At 42.2% G+C, this 21,348-nt stretch overlaps 1 protein-coding gene across 3 annotated transcripts in view; it reads left to right on the top strand.

The window, feature by feature from the left end:
• FBN1 (fibrillin 1) overlaps positions 1 to 21,348 on the top strand; it is a 231,737-nt gene that overhangs the window by 176,173 nt on the left and 34,216 nt on the right. For all 3 annotated transcript variants that reach the window (XM_032343647.1, XM_032343645.1, XM_032343646.1), the window contains 10 exons: positions 236 to 358; positions 659 to 823; positions 3,404 to 3,472; positions 3,569 to 3,694; positions 4,896 to 5,018; positions 5,652 to 5,810; positions 8,517 to 8,588; positions 12,286 to 12,411; positions 15,250 to 15,372; positions 19,292 to 19,417. In XM_032343647.1, the coding sequence (XP_032199538.1) occupies positions 236 to 358; positions 659 to 823; positions 3,404 to 3,472; positions 3,569 to 3,694; positions 4,896 to 5,018; positions 5,652 to 5,810; positions 8,517 to 8,588; positions 12,286 to 12,411; positions 15,250 to 15,372; positions 19,292 to 19,417 (1,212 nt within the window). The remainder of the gene's footprint in view (positions 1 to 235; positions 359 to 658; positions 824 to 3,403; positions 3,473 to 3,568; positions 3,695 to 4,895; positions 5,019 to 5,651; positions 5,811 to 8,516; positions 8,589 to 12,285; positions 12,412 to 15,249; positions 15,373 to 19,291; positions 19,418 to 21,348) is intronic.

The following is a 21,348-nucleotide window of genomic DNA, read 5'->3' as shown; positions in this document are numbered from 1 at the left end:
TCCTGATGACAGATTTGAATGCTAAATGTGTTCCAGGGGAAAAAGACCAAAGATGATGACATATTTCCTTCCTGAGGGGTTTTATTTCAGAAGTGGAAGACTGTATTTCTAGGTGTAATTATAACTAGTAACTCTTAAAATTCTTGTGGGGAGCCCCAGACCCAGTGCTACTGTTTTATGGTGATGTCTGCCCCCACATTGGCTGATAATTGTGCCCCTCGGTGTTTGGTTTTAGACGTTAATGAGTGTCTGGACCCAACCACGTGCATCAGCGGGAACTGTGTCAACACCCCAGGCAGCTATACCTGTGACTGTCCCCCCGACTTTGAGCTAAACCCGACTCGAGTTGGCTGTGTTGGTAAGCTCTTAAAACTTCTTAGAGAAGGATACTTAGACATAGACAGCCTTAAACATTCCACACTCAATTTTTTTCTTAAAAAGTAATAATGTAAAAATTTCAACATTTCCTAAATCTGGTTTATACTCTCAGTTATTTTTTTCTATAGGTCAGAGTCCCAGTATATGTGTTTGGGCACCTTTTAGTTTCCTAGTAAAACTAAATTCTGATTTTTAAACAGTTTCTGAGATGGATTTGAAGTTTCAGTCCTCACCTAGACGGAATCTTCCTGACACTCTTTTGTCTGTATATGGTAAATAGATACCCGCTCTGGGAATTGCTATCTGGATATTCGGCCTCGAGGAGACAACGGAGATACAGCCTGTAGCAATGAAATTGGAGTTGGTGTCTCCAAGGCTTCCTGCTGCTGTTCTTTGGGGAAAGCCTGGGGTACTCCGTGTGAGCTGTGCCCTGCTGTGAACACCTGTAAGTGTACATCCTCCTGCTTTTTGTTTGTTCATTTTTACTTTCTTTTTTTTTTCCCTTTTTTGAAAAATTTCTTTTCCGTGTTCCAGAATTCATTGTTTATGCACCACACCCAGTGCTCCATGCAATATGTGCCCTCCACTCCCCTCCCCTCCAGAACCCTCAGTTTGTTTCTCAGAGTCCACAGTCTTTCATGGTTTGTCTCGCCTCTGATATCCCCCAACTCCCTTCTCCTCTCCATCTCCCCATGTCCCCCATGTTTCCTTATGCTCCACAAATTATTATTAGTCCTGCTCAGGCCACCTGTCCATTCTAGATCCACAGGCTAGAAACCACAGAGAGAGCGAGCTGCTACCAGTCTCTCCTGTTTGGTCAGGGAAGGAAGATCAAAACTCTCAGCCCTGTTGAGGGACCCCACTCCCGATCTGGGTATCAGAAATGTCCCCAGTTGGCTTGTACTAAAAGGTCAGGTGGGGCGGGCCACACTTCACTTCTTTCTGAGTGAAAACCCACATAGCATTATTTTAAAGGTTTTCCAGGTTAGGTTACTTAGAGAATATTGCTTAGCGTCCAAGGAATACATTGACTGATCTCTCCTGTCGTCAAGAGGTGATTAGTTAGTTTTCAAAAGCTCTAGGACAGACCAGAGTGTCCCTGGGTGAAAGAGAAGCAATTAGTCAAATAAATATGAAAGGGAAGACTATTTCTACTCTTGTGATAGGACTTGAAGGAAAGCTTCAGAATGTGATTTTATGGACATAAGTAAGTCTTCTAAAAATATAAAAGTCTTCTCGTTTTTCAAAGTGGGCTTTGTTTTAGGATTTAGACTCAAATACAGCTTCTTAGGCAAAGGTCAGTGGTGCTGCTAATAGTATATATTGGGATAGGTATGGATTCTTTCCTTGCTGAACGGTCACTTATTCACTTGTTCTAAAATTGTCTGTTGAGTGCCTTGAGTGTATACTTTGGGTGTGCAAAGATGAATTAGACTGGATTCTGTACTCCAGAAGTGTACAGTCTAGCAAGATATGATCCAGACAGAAAAGCTATAATTCAGTGTACATCTCAAGAAGGGAAGAAAGCACAGGCACAGTGCCATGAGCAGGAAAAGGAGCACTCCTGGTGCCAGTTAGGACTCTCTCACTTGCCACCCATGTCACTGTGGGTCAGTTACACTTAGCACGATTGAGTTTCCTCATTCCTGTCATGCCTTATAGGATTAAAAGAAGTCATTCATGTCAAGCACTCAGCACAGGGATGAATACTTTCTTAGCAGATACCTCCTTCTCTCCTCTCTTAAGAAAGGCAAGCCAGTTGTCAATGGCAGAGATAGTGATGACTTGGGTGTTTTTAAATTGTCCTTGAAGGGAGGGTGTGACCTGAAAGAGAAGACTTAAAAAGAGTGGGTGTTTGCGGGAAGAGGAGGAAGGAACAAAAGAAAGAGGGGGATAGCTAATTTCATTGATGTTGAAAGAAGCAAGCCAAGATGTTTAAGTAGGAGAGTCAGCTCTATAGATTAATAGTGACTGGCAAAGCGGTAGAGGTCTACACTACCCCAGACTGGGTCAGAACTAGAACTGGAATACATACGTGTATATGTGTAGGCATGCACTCATAACATTTCAGAAAGCCAGGAGAGGGATGATCAGATTTGGAAAGACCGTGATGATTTTGAAAGAGCTGATTCTTATCAAAGCTCACCAGGAAGACACAGCAGATTAGTTCATTCTTATTCACATGTACCTGTATGTATTACACTGCTGGTGCATGGCACTGAAATAAATGTTTTTGCATGAAATACTCGAATGACAGAATTCACGGAGGGAAGCAAAGGACGCTGTCGGAAGTTGGTTTAGGAAACCAGACATCAGTCCTGCCGTCAGTAGAAACAGAGGGGCAAGAAAGATCTCTAGGCATTAGAGAGAGAAGTGGGACAGGAGGCGTTCCTGGGTGGCTCAGTCGGTTAAGCGTCTGCCTTCGGCTCAGGTCCTGATCCCAGGGTCCTGGGATCGAGTCCCGCATCGGGCTCTCTGCTCTGCAGGGAGCCTGCTTCCTCCTCCCTCTCTCTGCCTGCCTCTCTGCCTACTTGTGATCTCTGTCAAATAAATAAAACCTTTAAAAATATATATTAATAAGGAAGGAATTACAGCTCTGCAGAAGAAGTAAGGCTGAACAAAATATAAAAAATGGAGGAGTTTGTTAGAAAATAAAAAGGAGAAGAAAATCTGTACAAAGAAATAGTGAGAGCGATAGGGAATAAGATAGTTCCCAAGACCATGAGGCCAGGAGAGTAGGTGGAGGGTCCAAAGTCTAGAGACACTGGGCTAACACTTATTTGGCACACATAGTAAGAGCCATTTGAAAATAATATGTATATACAAAGTTGTTGACTTGCTTAAGACGGGTGGGGTAACTGTTAAAGATTACTGAAAGGGAATATTTTCAGGTGGATATGTCAGTCTTTCTCTTGAGAACGCTATTTCTAGAAATTTTTGGTTCAAAAGAACTCACTTTTTTTTTCCATTTTATTTTATTTTATTTCTTTTCAGTAGAACTCACTTCGATTTTTTGTTTCAATAGCTGAGTACAAAATTCTTTGTCCTGGAGGAGAAGGTTTTCGGCCCAATCCTATCACAGTTATATTGGAAGGTAATTCTGTATCCTTGACCTTAAAGTACGCACTTTTTGAACTTCCTCGGGGTTATTGACAATGCTGAAGAAATGCCATTGTTTTCGTTGTGGTAGACATCGACGAATGCCAGGAGCTCCCCGGGCTGTGCCAAGGTGGGAAATGTATCAACACGTTTGGCAGTTTCCAGTGCCGCTGTCCAACCGGTTACTACCTGAACGAAGATACCCGAGTGTGTGATGGTAAGGAGGAGGAGGAGTTCTTCCAGCTTGCGACCCCAAAACCAGCATAGAATCACCAGAAAAACTTAAGAATTTAACAGTATAGCACAATGGTCTAAACATGAACATAGCCAGCTGCACATGGGGCAGCTTGTATTGTTACCGATGTGCTGTCATTTCCAGTACATCCCAAATCTTCCTCTTTTTCTAAGAAAGAAAATTGGAGTTTTATTATCTTGGGCTATAGTCTCCCTTATGGCTGCAGTTTTCTGGCCACTTTAGAAAAGCCATTTCTGTTAGAGTAGCACAGGACTCATTTCAGTGACTTGTATATTCTGGGAGGTTCTGAGTTCCTCTTCTTCCTGTTCTTCACGATTTATCATCTGTACGAATGCACCGAAATGAGCTTCCCTTAAAAAGGCAGCCTCTTTGGTTTTAGGATGGAAGTGATAACTCCTGTATTGGAAAGATGGAGACCACTGACCACTTTTGGCTTTCAGAGTGCTTGGACCATAGACCAGGGTGGAAGCAATGGTTTTCATCTATATGCAGGAGTCACATGACTAGTTAGGGAAGATACATCCTTGTATCCTGGAGGAGAAATATTCCTCTGGCTCTCCAAAAGTCTTATTAGGTGACCTTGATAAGTGATAACCTCGCTGGGTATTAGCTGAGTACCACAATGTATATGACATAGCTCTAAGACCCCTGGAATTAACAAAGGCTAGAATCAACTCCTATGTTTGTGTGTTAGGGGTGTGAAACGTCTTCTTCTGTACCACCTTATCCACGCAGACTCATGAAGCCTATGGTTGATGACTTCAGGGTGTACATATCCTTCCACTGATTTTGAGAACATACAAAGTATTAGCTGTCTTTCTGAAGGACAGTTGAGAATTATAATTTGTCCACATTTCAATCTCTGCATGCCTTTGAGGATGTTACAGTAAAATAAATGTTACTTATTTATTAGGAACTCATATCAGAAGGCAAACCTCTTTTTCTGGAACCTCCTTTCTTAAAAACACACACACTGAGCATAGATGGACACTGATGAATTAAGGACACTGATGAATTAAGCATCTATTTTTCTTATCCAGATTTCCAAGTGCCCCCGTGGATTTTCTCGACCATTGTCAGCATTTACAGGAACACTGAGTCTTGGGCCATTGCAGAGAGTGACGTTTTCATATTCACATGCCACTTTCTCTTTGGATTCCAGATGTGAATGAATGTGAAACCCCTGGAATTTGTGGTCCAGGAACATGTTACAACACTGTCGGCAACTACACCTGCATCTGCCCTCCAGACTACATGCAAGTGAATGGAGGGAACAATTGCATGGGTGAGTCCAGGCTTTCCTGACTCATGCTGGTCGGGTCCTCATCTGCAAGTCCAGCAGTTGGTCTTTAGTGTTACTTTACTCGTCGACCCGGTGCTGCCTGCCACCCTTTCACTGTCTTTGCAACAGAGCCTCCTCCCTTGTAAACCATAAGCTTGGCCTTTTTCCCCCACCTTGTGTGGGTGGTTGGGGAGTTTTCTTTAAAATGTAATGTTGGAAAATCCCAAACAACAGTTTCATAGTACTTCTTTTGTTTGACTTTGGGTGTATCTTTATACAATTATATTTACAGCACTGACCTACAGTATTAAAACATCATGAGTCGGAAATGAGAAAATTGTTGCCAAATAGCAGTGGAGAATTGTTATAAGAGACTGGGTGGAGAGTCGTGTAAAGTTTATTAATTCTGCAGCTCCATAATGACTTCGTTCTGTGGCACAAAATGCCAGGGAATACGTTTCTCAAAGTCCCCTTTCTTACAGCAGCATATGTGGACAGAAAATTGTGTAAGGGCAGGCTGTCCCAGCTCTCATCAAAGTCGAGTTTCAGTAAAATCCAAAAGAAGGGCCCTCCTTGAGCATCCCCTTAGAAATCTGTCATGCTCTCCCTGAGACATCACCAACTGCTTCCCTCTAGATATGAGAAGAAGTCTGTGCTACAGAAACTATTATGCTGACAACCAGACCTGTGACGGAGAACTTTTGTTCAATATGACCAAGAAGATGTGCTGTTGTTCCTACAACATTGGCCGGGCCTGGAATAAGCCCTGTGAGCAGTGTCCCATCCCAAGCACAGGTGAGTTGCACCATCGCCAAAAACATAGGTTGATAAATTACCCAGGGACTGCTGGGGAAATTAGTCTCCGCAAAGGAAGAAAAGGGTTCACTGTTGATCTTCCTAAGCAGAAATTTGCTCACAAAGGCAATTGTTTAAATTCACAGTTGATTCTAGTCCTTCTGGCTGAAAATTGAGTCACAGAACACACTTTCTAACGTGTACACTAGTTCATTCACCAGACTTACAGACTCAGCATATCATAAAACTATACACATTGTTTTTGTTATGGTGTTCACACTGTAGCCAAAAGACTGGAAACATTAGGCAGAGCAATAGGACAGATAGGTGAGCCATATTCCTATTATTCTTACTTATTTATAACTGGTCTTGTTCCAAAAGGAATTTAAGGCAACCCACAAAGATTTCAATGTAAAATAAGAAGGCCTAAGGCAAATGGCAAACAAGGGTAAGAAACTTGGAGCAAGGAGCGAGGCTAATATGCAAAAATCCGAGCTGGGAATTTCTACACACTTGCCAAAGATGAGCAATAAGTTTGGCTCCAAACTTCCTAGCAGCTCATATAAAAAGGGAGCGATAATCGAGTTTAAGAGTCTCAATGACTATAAAGCAAACCTAACACCATGCAAAAGCACAACCCTTCTTGAGAGAACTTTTTTCGTATATCCTCACAGAGAAAAATCTCTATGATGCTATTTATTTAAAAAAAAAAATAAAAAAGCCTAACCCATGTCCTTGGAGTAATGAAGTGCATTGGTGCATGGTTCTTACATCAGCAGGTAAATGATGACATTACCATTTAGAGTGAAGGAACTGTGAGGCAGGTGTGATCAGAACATTCTGTAGTACCTACTCCACTCCCCACAGTGACCTGGAAGACATTAAATCTCTTGTCTGGTGCTCTCGGACAATGCATTGGACAGAATATTCTTTTTTAGGGAAATACACCAGTCTATCCGTTGTTTACTCCAGAAATAATGTAATCATCACCACTTAGAATTACCAAGAGTTATCTCCAGTCTGCAGGATGTCTCTAGACCAGGGGTTGGCAAACTACAGCTCATGGACCAAATCCAGCCCACCACCAATTTTCGTATGGCCCAAAAGCTAAACATGGTTTTTACATTTTCAAAAATGGTTGGAAAATACTAAAGAATAGCAGGTCATCACCTGAAAAGCACATGAACTTCAAATTTCTGTGTCTCTAAATGAAATTATATTAGAACCCAGCCATCCCAATCCGCTTACTTATTTTATATAGCTGCTTTCATAGAATAGTTGAACAATTTTAACAGAGGCTCCACAGCCTACAAAGCCTAAAATAGTTACTCTTTAGCTCTTTAGGAAAAAAAATTGCTAACCCCTGCTTTTGACCAATGGTCTTCAAATCTTTTGATTACACATACCTATCAGCCCAAAAGATGGAGGTTACATATACCTGGGATGTGTATTTACATATAAAACTCTATGTTTCTGTGTCTATATATTTTTTAATTAGATCAAAAAATGCATTTATTATTGCATGTATTGTTTTCACAAAGTGTTCTGTTAGAAAACACGCACAAAAATTTTTAAATTCGATTTTACAAAGAGAAATAAAAGTTTTTTGTATTTTTAAAAAACCTTAATGGATCACTGTTCTCCCACAGGCTGCCTTGGAAACCCCAAATAAGGACTATCATTTACTTTTAGAAATACCTGAGTTTTTAAGAACTGAAGTATTCTAAATATAAAATACAAGATTTCTTCTTTGTGTTGAATCTTGGCCAAATCTAGTAATGGATTTTCATTAGTTATATAGTCTGCACACATTTTGGGAGTTCCTGAAATCTGTCTGGATGACCAGTATCAGCTGGCACTATACTTGTTAGAATCAGGTACTCAGATATCGAAGAAATAAAGCACTATGGGAAGAACATATTTCATTTTGATTAAAATACTTCCAGAAACTTTTTATAATTTTCAGCGGATTTGACCAACAAGGCACTGGCCACCTTGAGCTTAGTTTGAAGCCACGTTCTGTCAGTTACAGTCAGGATCTGGAATTACAGGACCTCAAAGTTAAAAGGGACTGCAGATGATACTTCATTTGTCCCTTATTATCAACTTTGATGAATTATTCGGGCACATGCGAGGAAGATAGAGGGTCGGGGGAGGGAGTGAGTAAAAACGAGAGAGCTGCACCGAATGAAATCCAGCTCCCTAAATTGAAGTAGTGACATAAGTTGGTTGTTTGAACTGAATTAGTCATTAATAGACCTGATGTCAAGAACTTGGCTAGATTTGCTGTGCTCTCCCCCGATCTACTGAGGAAATGGCTTTTGTAAGCATTCCTCAAATCCTAGATCCCTTAATGCGAATGGAAAGAGGCACTCTTGCCAGTCCCTTGGTTCAGAGCTGAACAACATTCTTCTAGAAACCCAAATTCCTACAGGCAAGCTCATACGAATGCGTGGGCAGTGATGTGGAGACCTCCGCTTCTTCCTTAGTAATACGTCAACATGAGCTCACTTCATTCAGTGTTTGCCTTAAGGGCAAGGTTACAACATCTGGGGGAACTTTCAGATTTTTTTCTTATTTTAAATTCTTCAAAATACAGAAATAATTTTGAAGACGTTTACGAAGTAAGTTCTTTCGGCGTAGTCGTGGCTCTTCACCGACCCTCATTCTTGCTCCTCCCTCCCCATCTTTGCTTCATCGTTGCAGATGAATTTGCTACGCTTTGCGGAAGTCAAAGGCCGGGCTTCGTCATTGACATCTACACTGGGTTACCTGTGGGTGAGTCATGGTGCCACTGTTGGAATTTTCTGGTTTTGCCTTTGTGTTTAAGAACGGAAATACACACCCATATTTTCTCAGCTTGCTTTTTTTTTTTTTTCTTAGAAGGAAAAAAAAGTTAAACCATGCCATTTAGCTTTACTGAAACCCTGATTCTTCATTTGAAATGAAGTGCACATCCCCTGTGTGGCTCCGCCTAATGGGCAGCCGCATTTGTGGCTCGTGATTCAGGGGGCTGGAAAGCTTTTCACAAAATTACAATCAAGTTTAGTTAAACCAACGCTAGGCATCAACAAGGAGAGAGATTCTGGGAGTGGGGCCAGTTGACATTTGATTTGACTATAACTCCCAATCTTTCCTTCTGTCTAGGACATGAGTTTAATATGACTTTTCATACCAATCTTTATGTGTAAATTGTTCACATAAATCCCTTTTGGGGATCAGTTTTATCTCACCTGGACTCTCCTCAGGTCATCTGCTTTGGGAATTTCAGATGTGAAATTAAAAAAAAAAAAATCTTTCCAGTGAGAGGCCCCATCTGGTAACTGGAGCAGACACCACTACAACACTAGAGATGCTTGTGCAAGATTGGGAAGTATTGCACGGCATTCAGCCAGCGGAGGCAAGGCCTTTGTGGTTTAAAAGCAAATAACATAAAAGTGGATGGAAAGCTATTGCCTTCTCGGACTCTTTCCCCAGTGTGATTTATATGCATCCTTAGATGCCCCTCTTAAGTCTGAGCAATTGTGTCTGGTAGCAAACATCACCACTTGCTTTGTTCCACCTTATTCCTAATGAGTAAACTGAAATCCACACCAGCCTTTCCAATGACCTTGTTTAAGAAAACAAGGGTCTGGTCCAGCAATCAGCCTGGCTTCCCTAGTGCCAAATCCATATGGCTCCACAGTCTAGTCAACTTCCAAAGAAACTTCATGGTTTGGAAGGAAAAGCTGCTAAATGACATTGGCATGAAACACCTGGCCCTCGCTGCTTTGTTTTTCCCCTTCCCAAAAACAGATCTTTTCATCTCCCTAGAATCCCTGATCCAAAGATAAGTGGTCTTTAATAGTAATATTTCTCCATGAACAGACCAGGCGTGTCCCCCAGCAAGGCCTGCCCTCCAAGGTTGGCAGCAGGCAAAGATTCGAAACAACATCGATATCGTCCTCCAGTCAAGCTGGAGACATCTCAGACATCATGTAGTTCCAAATGCATTGCTTTACAGCTGAGGGGACAGAGGCCCAGAGAGGGGAAGGGACTCGGCCGAGGTCACCTAGCTAATTAATAACAGAGCCGGGACCCAAATCCAGCCCTGACTCGCAGCTTGCTTTGCCTCGAGCTCTTGAAAGCTGGAAATGTGATAGTTAGCAATATACTTATTGTTACCAAATTCCACCATGACAAAATATTTAGATGACTGTGAAGCTTTGTTTTATTTGAGCTTTATACTCTCCTTCTGAAAGGCCTTAAGATTGTTGGCACATAGAGCCCATTCTGTATGGGGTTAAAACTATAGCAAGTTTGTTAATCTTGTCTTAAAATATAAACTTCTCCAAGTTGAAGGTCAAATGAAATCCAGACAGGAAAAGAAAATACAATTTTTAATATATCCTTTTGCTATTTTATGCCTGACAATGGCTAGAAATTTGACCCCATCTGTTAGAGTTAAGCTTGATAATACATCACTTATATATAAAATAAATGAAGGTGAATATAATGTTTCATGTTTGAGCTAAAAGAATGTCATCTGAATTGGTTTTTTGTTTGCTGATGGCACGCATTGGCGACATTCCTTTGCACAGGCTTTTAAGAACATGAATGCCAAATGTGTGAAAAATCCAAACACATAATCACCTATATTCAAAATAACCATATACACCAAGCTGTGTTTTCCATGAAAGAGATCAGTTTGCCTTCAAACAAAATCAACCCCTTCAGAAAAGGGTCTAAAATAAACCTGTGGTCTGTCAAATTTCTCCCCGAAAGCAGGCTAACTTTAGAGCATGATTATTCTGAAACTGTGATCGCTCTTGTGGGCTCCGCATGCAACTGTGACCGTCTTCCGGTGACTCGGGCAAACAGATCCTTGCAGAGGTTCCTGGCTATAGTACGTCAACGGAAGTATCTCAGCAGCGTGGTAACAGATACTTAGTGAACTGGAAAGACTGGAGCTTTACATCCCCTCCCAGCTTCTTCTTTCCTGTTGTTGTTTTTTAAAGTGTTTATTTATTTATTTGTCAGAGAGAGAGAGAGAGAGAGAAGCAGCAGCACAAAGAGCTGCAGGCAGAACATGCCGAGGGAGCGAGAGAAACAGGCTTCCCGCTGAGCAAGGAGCCCAGTGTGGGGCTCGATCCCAGGACCCTGGGGTCATGAACTGAGCTGAAGGCAGGTGTTTAACCCACTGAGCCACCCAAGGGTACCCCTGCCTCCCAGCATTCCAAAGTGCTTTGTGAAACTCCAGCAAGGCTTGGTGGAGGGGTCCTTCAGGATTTGATTATAGTTTTGTGAAACTGTGACCTGAAGGAGCCTGAGGGAGGCAGGCTAGCCTGTTAGCAGGCTCCTGGTATCAGATCTTGACTCTGCCTCTCCTTAGCTCTGTGGTCGTTGGCAAGTTCCATCCGCTGTCTTGGCCTCAGTTCCATCACCTGCATAGTGATGGTAGTCACGATACCTGGAGACCATCTCCTAGAGTGGTTGTGATGATTCAGTGAGTAAATCCAGGCTGAATGCTGAGAAATAGGCCAGGTATACAACTAGAGAGACACTGTTAACACGCCTTCTATGATTGTCCTCGAAGACACTGAATTGTTGGGAGTTGAGAGCAGGTCAGGCAGAGAGTGGACCACCATGACCGTGAGGAGGTGAGACCTGCCCACAAGGCCACTTACCAGCTGGCCAGCCTGCTTTCAAAGTAGCCTGTGTTCTGGCCCTGCTGTTGTGCCTACTCTGGTCCTGCTTTAATGCTTACCAACCCAACTTCCAGACACTGGTTCTTAATCTACCAAATTTTAATGGACTCAGGTGACATGCTAAGGACTGGTAAAGCAGTGACATCACAACCAGCCCCAGCCCCTGGCCTTAGGAAGCCACAGTATAAGGCAATAGTCCTTCCTCAATGCTGGCCCCACAGTCACCGTGGGCCCAGCTTACAATCTCAGACCTAACTTACCCACTTTTCAAAGCCATGTGAAGGAGAAAGGGAGTGTTGAAGGGGAATTCGAAAGATCCAGTTGTCTATGGCGATGGGTTCCTCTGCGCTTCACCAGCTCTCCTTTCCTATGTTAGCCCAACACCCCTGCACACTTTGGACTGAGAGGCCCCTTACTCTCAAAGGTCCCTTTATTCTACTCATCTGGTACATAGCGTCCAGGAGGTACCAAGATGGCTCCTACCTGGACTAAGCTGACGTTCTGAAACAAAACCAAGAAGACAGACACTATATCCAGATACTAAATTCAGATCGAGTGTCTGCAAAGCAGTTTATGATTTCAATTTTATATTGATTGACCTCCTCCATTTGCATCGCCACCACGCCAACACACACCTCCTCCACCCAAACACTCATGCACTTTCTCTTACTTGGCTTTGGACCTTACATAAACATTGACGTTAGAAGCTGCCAGCTTTCAGCGTCCATTTACCCTGCATGGAGATCACGCGCCGTGACGTCACTCACGCGTGGCTGCTCTGCTTCCAGATATCGACGAATGCCGGGAGATCCCAGGGGTCTGTGAAAATGGAGTGTGTATCAATATGGTTGGTAGCTTCAGATGTGAATGTCCAGTGGGCTTCTTCTATAATGACAAGTTGTTGGTGTGTGAAGGTAAGTGATGTCACTATATCCAGAAATGAGCCAACCGACAAGCTACTTGCCCACACAAACGTGGCCAGTTCACAACATTGGGATTTCAGAAATCCATCAGCTCTAGCAACAGTGTAGGGCAGCATGTGGAACATCATTCTTTCATGCAAAAGAATTCCCTAACTCCCAGTGGAAAAAGCAGGAGGTGCATTTCCCAGCCCTGTCCCCCCCCTCCGCCCCGCCCCACGCACAATGTATTAGATTTCCCAGCTGATAGCAGAAAGCCTTGAGTTCCTGGGTGTGTCGCAGAGATTGCTTTTGTTTCACATTGCTTGAAAGTGAGCATGGGTGGTGGGCGGTCATCTGTACTCGAATCTCAAAATTAGTGTTCTCTTCCACACGGAGCCTGTGCTACTCCCAAGTGAAAACAAGGTTAATGCAAATATTCCAAATGCATGAGAGAATTCCAAATGGCAAGAACAGCAAATTTGATTTTATATGAAGAATGCTGGCATGTGTGCAAGTGGTACTTTTTTCATTTTCGAATCGCCTCCCCTTGCCATGTGCATGTACTGTGATTCTGTGCATTCCTCAGAGCACTTCGTATTTTTCCTACATCTGGGGAAGATAGTGGGGAAGAAGTTACTAAAAGGGACTGGTTACTGGTTATTAAAGATACCATGTGCCTCGGATAGCTGGAATAATTGTCTATTTAATATTTAAAGTTGGGGCCTCTCATGGAGTTTTTGTTCATGTCAGAAACAGTTTTTACGCCTTAGAGCATGTGTTAGAGCACATATGTCAACATTTTAATGTTAAAAAAACCTTTTTTTCCCCTAAACTAGGGACAGACTCACAAACCATGAGTAAAGTTATGATCCTCAGCTCTTGCTTGTTAAATTCTCTTCACCAAGCTTTCAGTTACTGTGCCCAAATGGGCACATGTCCCTGACTCTGCCAGGTGTTGGCAGGGGGGGGGGTGGAGAATGGGGTGAGAGCCATTCCCAGTCTTCCTCAGGAGATAGTCATCTCAGGCCTTGGCTCTGGCCCCTGTGGTTTGGAAGGCCATCAAGGATCAGGTGTCTGGAGAGGAAGCATGAGAGGAAGCGTGATGCAGAAGAAAAGAAAGGAGCCCACAGCCGATGAGCAGATAATCTAACATTGGCTGTCTTCCTCATAGCCAGTCTTCCCCCTTTCATAGATGCCTAGGATGTCTGCCACCTTCCTGGGGCCTCTTTTGTTGTCTTCCATTTAGAGTTCCCAAACCTATTGGCATGGCTCCCCATGACTGCCAAGTCAACCTAGCCCTTACTATCCACATGAGGTTGAAAACCCACAGGTATACCAACATAAGGCATTTTGCTGTCGAGGTAACAGTCAGCAGATATGGAGATTACAAAGTATTCCAACTTTGGGGGTTCATTTCACAGGATATGCATCATCAGGTTGAACATTTCATCCAGAGTCAACTACTTGCCAGAACCCTTTAGCTCTCAGAATCGGAGAACAGGTTGATTTCATATACACCTCAGGAACCCTGAAATTAGAATGGATTCCAGAAGAGATTTAGGGAATATCCATGCATCTGTTCTCTCCAAGTATGCATATAATCCTAAGCAAGGCATCCGAGGCTCCACAGAAAGGCTTGTCGGTGATACCATTTGAATTCCGCAGAGACTGGCTACCCTCTGTGTTTCTGTATGCTCATAAGATCGTGGCAGACCTGCTCGGTGAGGTGGTGCTTGTCTTGGGTCCACTGTAACCCAAAGCAGACATACTTCTGCTATTGCCCAGAGAGCCTCACCCCGCAGAACCTCCCTTTGACTAACAATAGTCCTGAGGTTTCCCGCCAAGAAAGCATACACCTGTGAGGCATCAGCTGCTGTATTTGCCGCCTCCTTGTGGGAACTTCTTTAGCGGAGTCCACTTGGTAAAACCCCACTACTAGTGCTCAGAGCCAGCTTCTGCCTGTGTTCTGGGCTATTCTGTTTTCCAGACTGAGCCCAAGTTAGACTGTTCGTAAGAGCAGGGACTGGGAACACGTATCATGCCCCATGGCATAGCCTGGACTATGCAGTAACTTTCACAATGCCATGAATTTGAACTATATTGCTACCTGGTTAAAAAAAAAAAGAGGCAAATAACCCCCTGAGTATAGTCAAAGCTCTGAAGCACACAGTACCCATTTATTCTTTTCTTTGATAGTGAAAGTTGGGTTGTTCTCAGTAGTTTTATGTGCAGCCTCTTATATTAAGTTTCCTCTATTTGACCGCCATGTGGCAGTAATTTAAGCAGGAGCCTCCGTAGCTCTGTAGTTCAACACACTGCCTGTGCATCAGAAGAAGCATTTGTAAGCTTATTGGAAATGTTGCATCTCAAGCTATTCCCCAGACACTCTGAATCAGAATCTGCCTTTCAACAAGACCCCAAGGGACTCGTATGTACATGAAGTCTCGAGATGCTTTGCTTATAGAACTTAGAACATTTGGGACGAAAGCAACCTGATAGAATCATAAAACCCTGGGGACTTGGAGCAAAATATGACATTTCATAGGATATTTAGTCTAGACCATGCCAAGTCCTGGTCCTAACAGCTGAGTTTCATGACTTTTTTTTTTTTTTAAGACACAGAATCATTAGAGTCCATATGTGGTCATAAACCAAGTACTCGCAGTTATGAAAAATATTAGCAAAGTGGGAAAACTAGAAAATAAGTCTCCAGTGTTCCCTTGTCTGTTCAATAGAATGGATCAAAATAAGGAAAGAGAAATCTCTCTTCTGTGAGAGGCTTCAGCCCCTGGACCCTTCCCCTGCCCCCCATGCTGTTCCCCTTCTAATGAAATTCTCTTCTGCTTGGAGATATCGACGAGTGTCAGAACGGCCCTGTGTGCCAGCGCAACGCCGAGTGCATCAACACAGCGGGCAGCTTCCGCTGCGACTGCAAGCCCGGCTACCGCTTCACCTCCACGGGCCAGTGCAACGGTGAGTGGCTCCAGCCGGCTGCCTGAGCCCACCAGGGGCCAAGTTGCATCACGCCTCACATACTGGGGGTTTTCTGAGAAGGTCTGGTTGAAGAATACATGAGTTATGGCTTGGACTGCTGAGTTCCAGTAGCTAGACTAGCAAAAAGGAAAATTATGGAAATGTCTAAACACTCATAAAGGTGATGTTTTTAAAACAACAAATATATCAAGTGCCTACAAAGATTTCCTATTTGCCTTTCTCCCGCCCTGCTGCAAACACCCATTCCCACAAATACGCACAACACACGCGGGTGCTCGTGTGCGCGCACATACAGACACAGACACACACACGGAGACACAGACACACACACACACACACACAGAGTCCCCTGATCAGTATTTGGGGCCAAATACTTTTTTATTTCCCTTTACATAATCCCCCATAGGACAGAAAGTTGTCACCTTTGCAACCATACACCCCAGTTCTAGACAGTGAACCTCTCCTGAGCGGAGTTTGATTAACCTGCATAAACCAAGCAAAAAAGACCAACAGCACCACTTTTGCTCCTAAACATCTAACAGAATTGAGGGCAGGAAACATTAACAGCCTTTTATTAGCTATAAGTCACCTACAGTCAAATGAGAAACCATCCCCTAGAGGATAGATTGTTGTTCGCTTTTGGCACAGAGGAGGTAGAAATAAGAGAGATGAGTTAGATTAAATGGATGGTCAAGTTTTAAGTATCTGATGGCATCTCTAGCCAGTGGCACCAAAATTAAAACAGCGGTATCTCAGCCCAGAAGCAAAATTACACCTCAGAGTGATTTTCATGTGAGTTTTTGAGTAATTATAAATCTTTGTATATTTAGCACGGAGGGCAGGAAGAATGTGTTATTTTGCTATGGTTCATTTCCCAAGGAGTTTCCTGGATATTTTATGCATTTGTGAATGAAACAACACAAGGGAACGTGGTCAGATTTTCCTTGGATTTCCTTGCCTACCAGTGATTAAGTGGTAGGAAGTGCACTGTTCTCTGTAGGGTATTTTGCATTGTTTTATTAGACCTTGGTGGGAAGCGGGTGTAATAGCAGAACAAAAACTCACTTTGAGAATCAAGGCTTATTTTGTTGGGTTTAAAGGAACATGTGTAAGTGTTTAGCATTTTGTCAACAAAGCAGTTGTTATTCGTGTATTAAAAAAAAACAGGACAGGAAAAGTGGGGACGTCTCTGATATGAGTCACAATACCCAAGTGTAACTTGGCAATTATACCACTTCCCTGCATTTTGCTCTTAATTTATATTTCTTTGAAACTGGGCAGAATAATTCCAATCAAAATAAGGAATTGCTGATAATATAGAACGTGTCATTTCACACCATTTCACGCTCAGGCAAGAAGTGGGACAAGCTATTTATACATCAAAACAACACGTCCAACCAGGGCCTGCTAGGGCTTAAGCCCTGCCATATTTTCTTGTAGAACATTAGCACCAATAAAACTCATCCAGCAGCAATCAGGGATAAGTACTGTGAGTGAGCGTTGTTTGTGGCCAACGCTCACTTTCCCTCATTCATTGGAATCCTCGGAAGAAAGGGAATGTACTTGAGTTTTGCAATTATTCAGCCTCTAGGGCTGAAGACTTCATTCTGGAATTATCTTCATCTGTACCTTTTAAAATCTGTTAAAATCTCTTCGATGCTATCCTATGCATAGCATTTTTTCAAGCACACTGCAAAAATACTCCTCTTGTCCTGTGTTTAAGATGAAAAGAACCAAAATTTCCTTTGCAATATTAGATTTTTATGTGAACTTTTATTTGAATTTATTTGAAAAGTACATCATTTCAAATCCCAAATCACAGCTGGCCATATTACCCACATTGCTGAGAGAACGGGTAGGTGTCTAAGCCCAGGGTGCGCGTCCGACCCAAGGCGCTCTAAAAAAGAGCAAATGCAGCCTCTTTGTGAATGTCTTGCCCAGCTTAAAGGCAGGAGACATATGCTTCCCTGTGATCTCTGTCTGCTGTATTTTTCCTCCTAAAATTGTGTTTAAACCTCCTATCTCTGTCTCAGACATAATTTTCTGGGAGCTCAAATCCTGGTGCTTGTAGAAACCTAGTTTTCTGGTCTCCAAAGTGAACTCCACAATTAAATTCTCTAAAACTGTAACTTGCTATTTTATCGTTAGAACCTCAAAGTGCTTCACGTTTTCTTTTCTTAAAACCATCATAAAATAGGCAACGTGGGAAAGAATTTTCCTAATTCCTTCTCCAAGAAGACCCATAGTGCACTCCATTTCCTGTGGGCCCAGGAGATAAGACAGACCTGGTCCCTTGCATTCCTGGAGATTCAGTAATACCCGAGGGTACCCAAGGTTTGGTCCAACTCTCGTAGGTTCTGAGACACCCTTCCTCAAAACCAGTTCCCTTTATAGAGCTTAGCAGTGGAAAGGAATTTCTTCTGCCTATCCAGTTTGCTTATTTTAAATCCATTTTCCCCAATGGGAATGATCATAATTTGTTAGGTTAACAAGCACTTCTAGATAAGCAAGCAGTAGCTTCTAAGCTGCTGTGTCCCAGTTTCTCCATTAAGATGATATATTCAAGCTCACTTGAGACTTTTTTTTTTTTTTAAAGATTTTATTTATTTATTTGACAGAGAGAGAGGCAGGCAGAGAGAGAGAGAGAGAGGGAAGCAGGCTCCCTGCTGAGCAGAGAGCCCGATATGGGACTCGATCCCAGGACCCTGAGATCATGACCTGAGCGGAAGGCAGCAGCTTAACCCGCTGAGCCACCCAGGCGCCTCACTTGAGACTTTTAAATTGTATGGTGATTCATCAAGTCTAATGTTCTGTATATTGGAAGGAGGGAGTCATAAAAATGGCAACATGGGCACATGAAATAGAGCGCAAATCTTTCTTCTGGCAAGAGTACAACTGCTCTGGGCAGCAAAAAGTGCCCATTCCAGTTGTGGTCTTCTCAGCAGCTGACAGCAAGTTTGGATTATTCAGACAGAAGCAGTGTAATTGCTGTGCTTTATGGATTCTATACTCAAGTTGGCATTCTGCTGTTGGCTCTCTTTTATGACAGGAGGAAGACCAGGATGATACAGTGCTCTTCAGATGATATGGGTCCTAAATGTAGAGTCCTGAGACCTTTAAAAAATTACATTAGAGACTTAAGTAGGCATGCAATTATGTCATTTGTAGATTCATATAATAAATTCCACCCCTCAGATGATCCGATTTCAGGAGAACTCATAGATTCAGTTGATGATAAATATAATTTAGAGCTTAAAGACTGGCAGAGGCAAGATGACAGGGCCTTCCTCTGAGTGAGTATGAGTAAAAAGAAACATCACCAGGATTGTCAAGGGCTAAAAGGAGCCATGTGCAGACCTGAAGACTTGGTTGAGATGGAACAAAAGGTAATAGGAGTAAGACAAAACAATGAAGTGAAACTTGAACAAGGGACAGTGTGGGTTTTCCATCAGGAAAACCTATCTTAGCAATGGGATTAGTTTGACTTTGATATAAATTTCCAAAGGAAGCCATGAAGGGTCTATGACTTGAGGCACCAAATCTTGACCAGACAAGATACCTAACTCATTCCATAGTCTATGATATTGCTTAGGTACACAATCAAACGGAGTATCTCCCAGCTTTGAGTCTTCTTCCTCATTCTACTTCTAAATTTTCTCTCCTTTCGGGACATTTTTTCCATCCCTTCATGAATTGTTAACATACTCTGAATGTGTCCAGTAAATGAGAGTAACTTTAACTAATTTTGAAGTAAAAATAAATATAATGGCAGTGTCTGTTCTCCTGGCTCGGATTAGAGCTAGGACCAATCCAGAGCATGACCTAGAAGTAAATCACTTAATGTAGTTTGGTCTCCTAAACTCTACCTAAGATACTTAACTATACTTTTTGTCCACAGATCGCAATGAATGTCAAGAAATCCCCAATATTTGCAGCCATGGACAGTGTATTGACACAGTTGGAAGTTTTTATTGCCTTTGCCACACTGGTTTTAAAACAAATGCTGATCAAACCATGTGTTTGGGTGAGTGTGTGATTATTGTTTATTTTTAACTCATAGCCTATTGAAAAATTCATTTGCATCTGAATACATAGAGAAGTTAATACTAAACCTCCAATATTAGTTTTACTGTTTTTAAAATAAAAATATAAGCAGGCCTGTAGCATTAACCTCCTTTGGTATTTAATCTTTGGCAACCTGAACATAATAAACCTCTTCCTCGAAACTCATTTGGCTGCAAGGTCAGAAAAACTTACTAAGGTAAAAACTGAGAACAATATTTAAAAATACAAAAAAAAAACTTGTACATACTTTGTAAAAATACAAAAAGAAATTTATTAATGTTAATAGCCTATTACTTTATGAAATCAGCGTGGGTTCGCCTTATTGGAATAGAGTGCAGATTTGAGTGTTTGAATATGAGCATTTTTTGAGAAGCATATATAGTTTGTACCAGATCTTTAAAGGCAAATTTATGGATCCCACAAAGGCAAACAAACTAACTAACAAACAAAATACAACAAAAAACAAACAAAAAAATACCCACATTTCTCTAGGGGAAAAGAGCTCAAGATTTTAAATACCTTTCTCTCTTGCTTTCAGTACTAAGCCAGGATGCTTAGAATAAATTTAGAATAAATACCAAATATTAATCAATCATTTTCTCTCTTTTCCTCCTTCCTTTTTCTACTTCCAAGCAACATCCAATAAGTCTTTGGGGACTTCATGAACATGATTGAGTTTCACAGCTGGAAAAAAAGAAGAATCAATAGAGTAATGTTTTAAGAGCTTAGCTTTTGCTGTAATTGGGTTCATCCATTAGGGCACATTCTTATAAAGTTTTGTCTTCTTCAGAACAGATAGCAGGTTTTCAGTTAGAGGAGTATCATCAACCCTGCTTGCTCCTGGGAAGCTTACCCATGCATAGCAATGGCACCCTGTGTAACAGTCTTTTTTCCTCTTCCATCTGGATTTTCTGGAACCCTCTACCAAGGAGGCCGTCCTACAGAAGAATTTCACTAGTTTGGCTAAAAATGAATCAAAGCAGCAGTTCTTGACTGCTGGCAGGGTGACTCATCCAAATGTGGTCTTCAGACACAGACGCACACATTGGATCCCTTTGGGGTCAGCAAAAGCTTTCTGATTTAGGATCCCAGATCACTTGTCTTCATGCCCAGAATTCTAAAGGAAAGGAAATCCTAACTCTAAACACTGCATCTGGCTAACCTGAGCCGTTGTCTTTCACTCCCCGAATCTCCCTCCCTGCACCCTTGCCCTCCTCATTCTGCCTCTCCCGCAAACCAGCAGGATCAACTTTCTTTCATTTTGTTTCCTCCTCAATATAATGTACACCTGCTCTATAAGAAATATGTCAGTTGCTGGGGCCCGATGCAAAGATAAAAAAAGATGACAAAACAGCTCTACAAAATAGTCAAAGAGAAAAGTCAGAGACCAATAAAAAGACAAATAATAACGCAAGAGTGTAGCAGAAGAGCCCAGTGCCATCACTTTGGGGTAGTTTTTAAGAGTGAAATAAGTCACCACTAGTGGGAGTAGTCATGGGTTTTTAGGGGTGGACTGGAAAGAAGGAAGAGATATCGAAAATATCCGGTGAGTTAGAAACCTCATGTATTTTGTTGCTGATTTCAGGGTACTATCAGGTGACTCCCTGCTTTTTGGTAAACTGCAGTGAGAATCCTAAAGGCTGAAGTTTGCCAAAGGTGGCAGCAAATCAAGACCCAGATGCACACAGAATTTTCCATTTCCAAATGAAAATATTTGAGAAAAGTGGCAAGGGTGTAGAATTCTAGAAGTAAATAGAGTAGAATAATTCTTGTCCAGTTCTCATGTCCTTAGCTTGCCTCCTTCAACATGCCAACCAAGGAAATGGTTTATGCCCGAGGTTTAGATCCTTGGCTTTTGCTGAGTCATGGGGAACTGCCAATGATCAAGAT

This window comes from Mustela erminea, chromosome 5 (assembly GCF_009829155.1).
Source record: "Mustela erminea isolate mMusErm1 chromosome 5, mMusErm1.Pri, whole genome shotgun sequence".
Classification (NCBI taxonomy): Eukaryota; Metazoa; Chordata; class Mammalia; order Carnivora; family Mustelidae; genus Mustela; species Mustela erminea.
The sequence above is the reverse complement of the archived record's forward strand: the minus strand, read 5'-3'. Positions and strand labels throughout refer to the sequence as shown.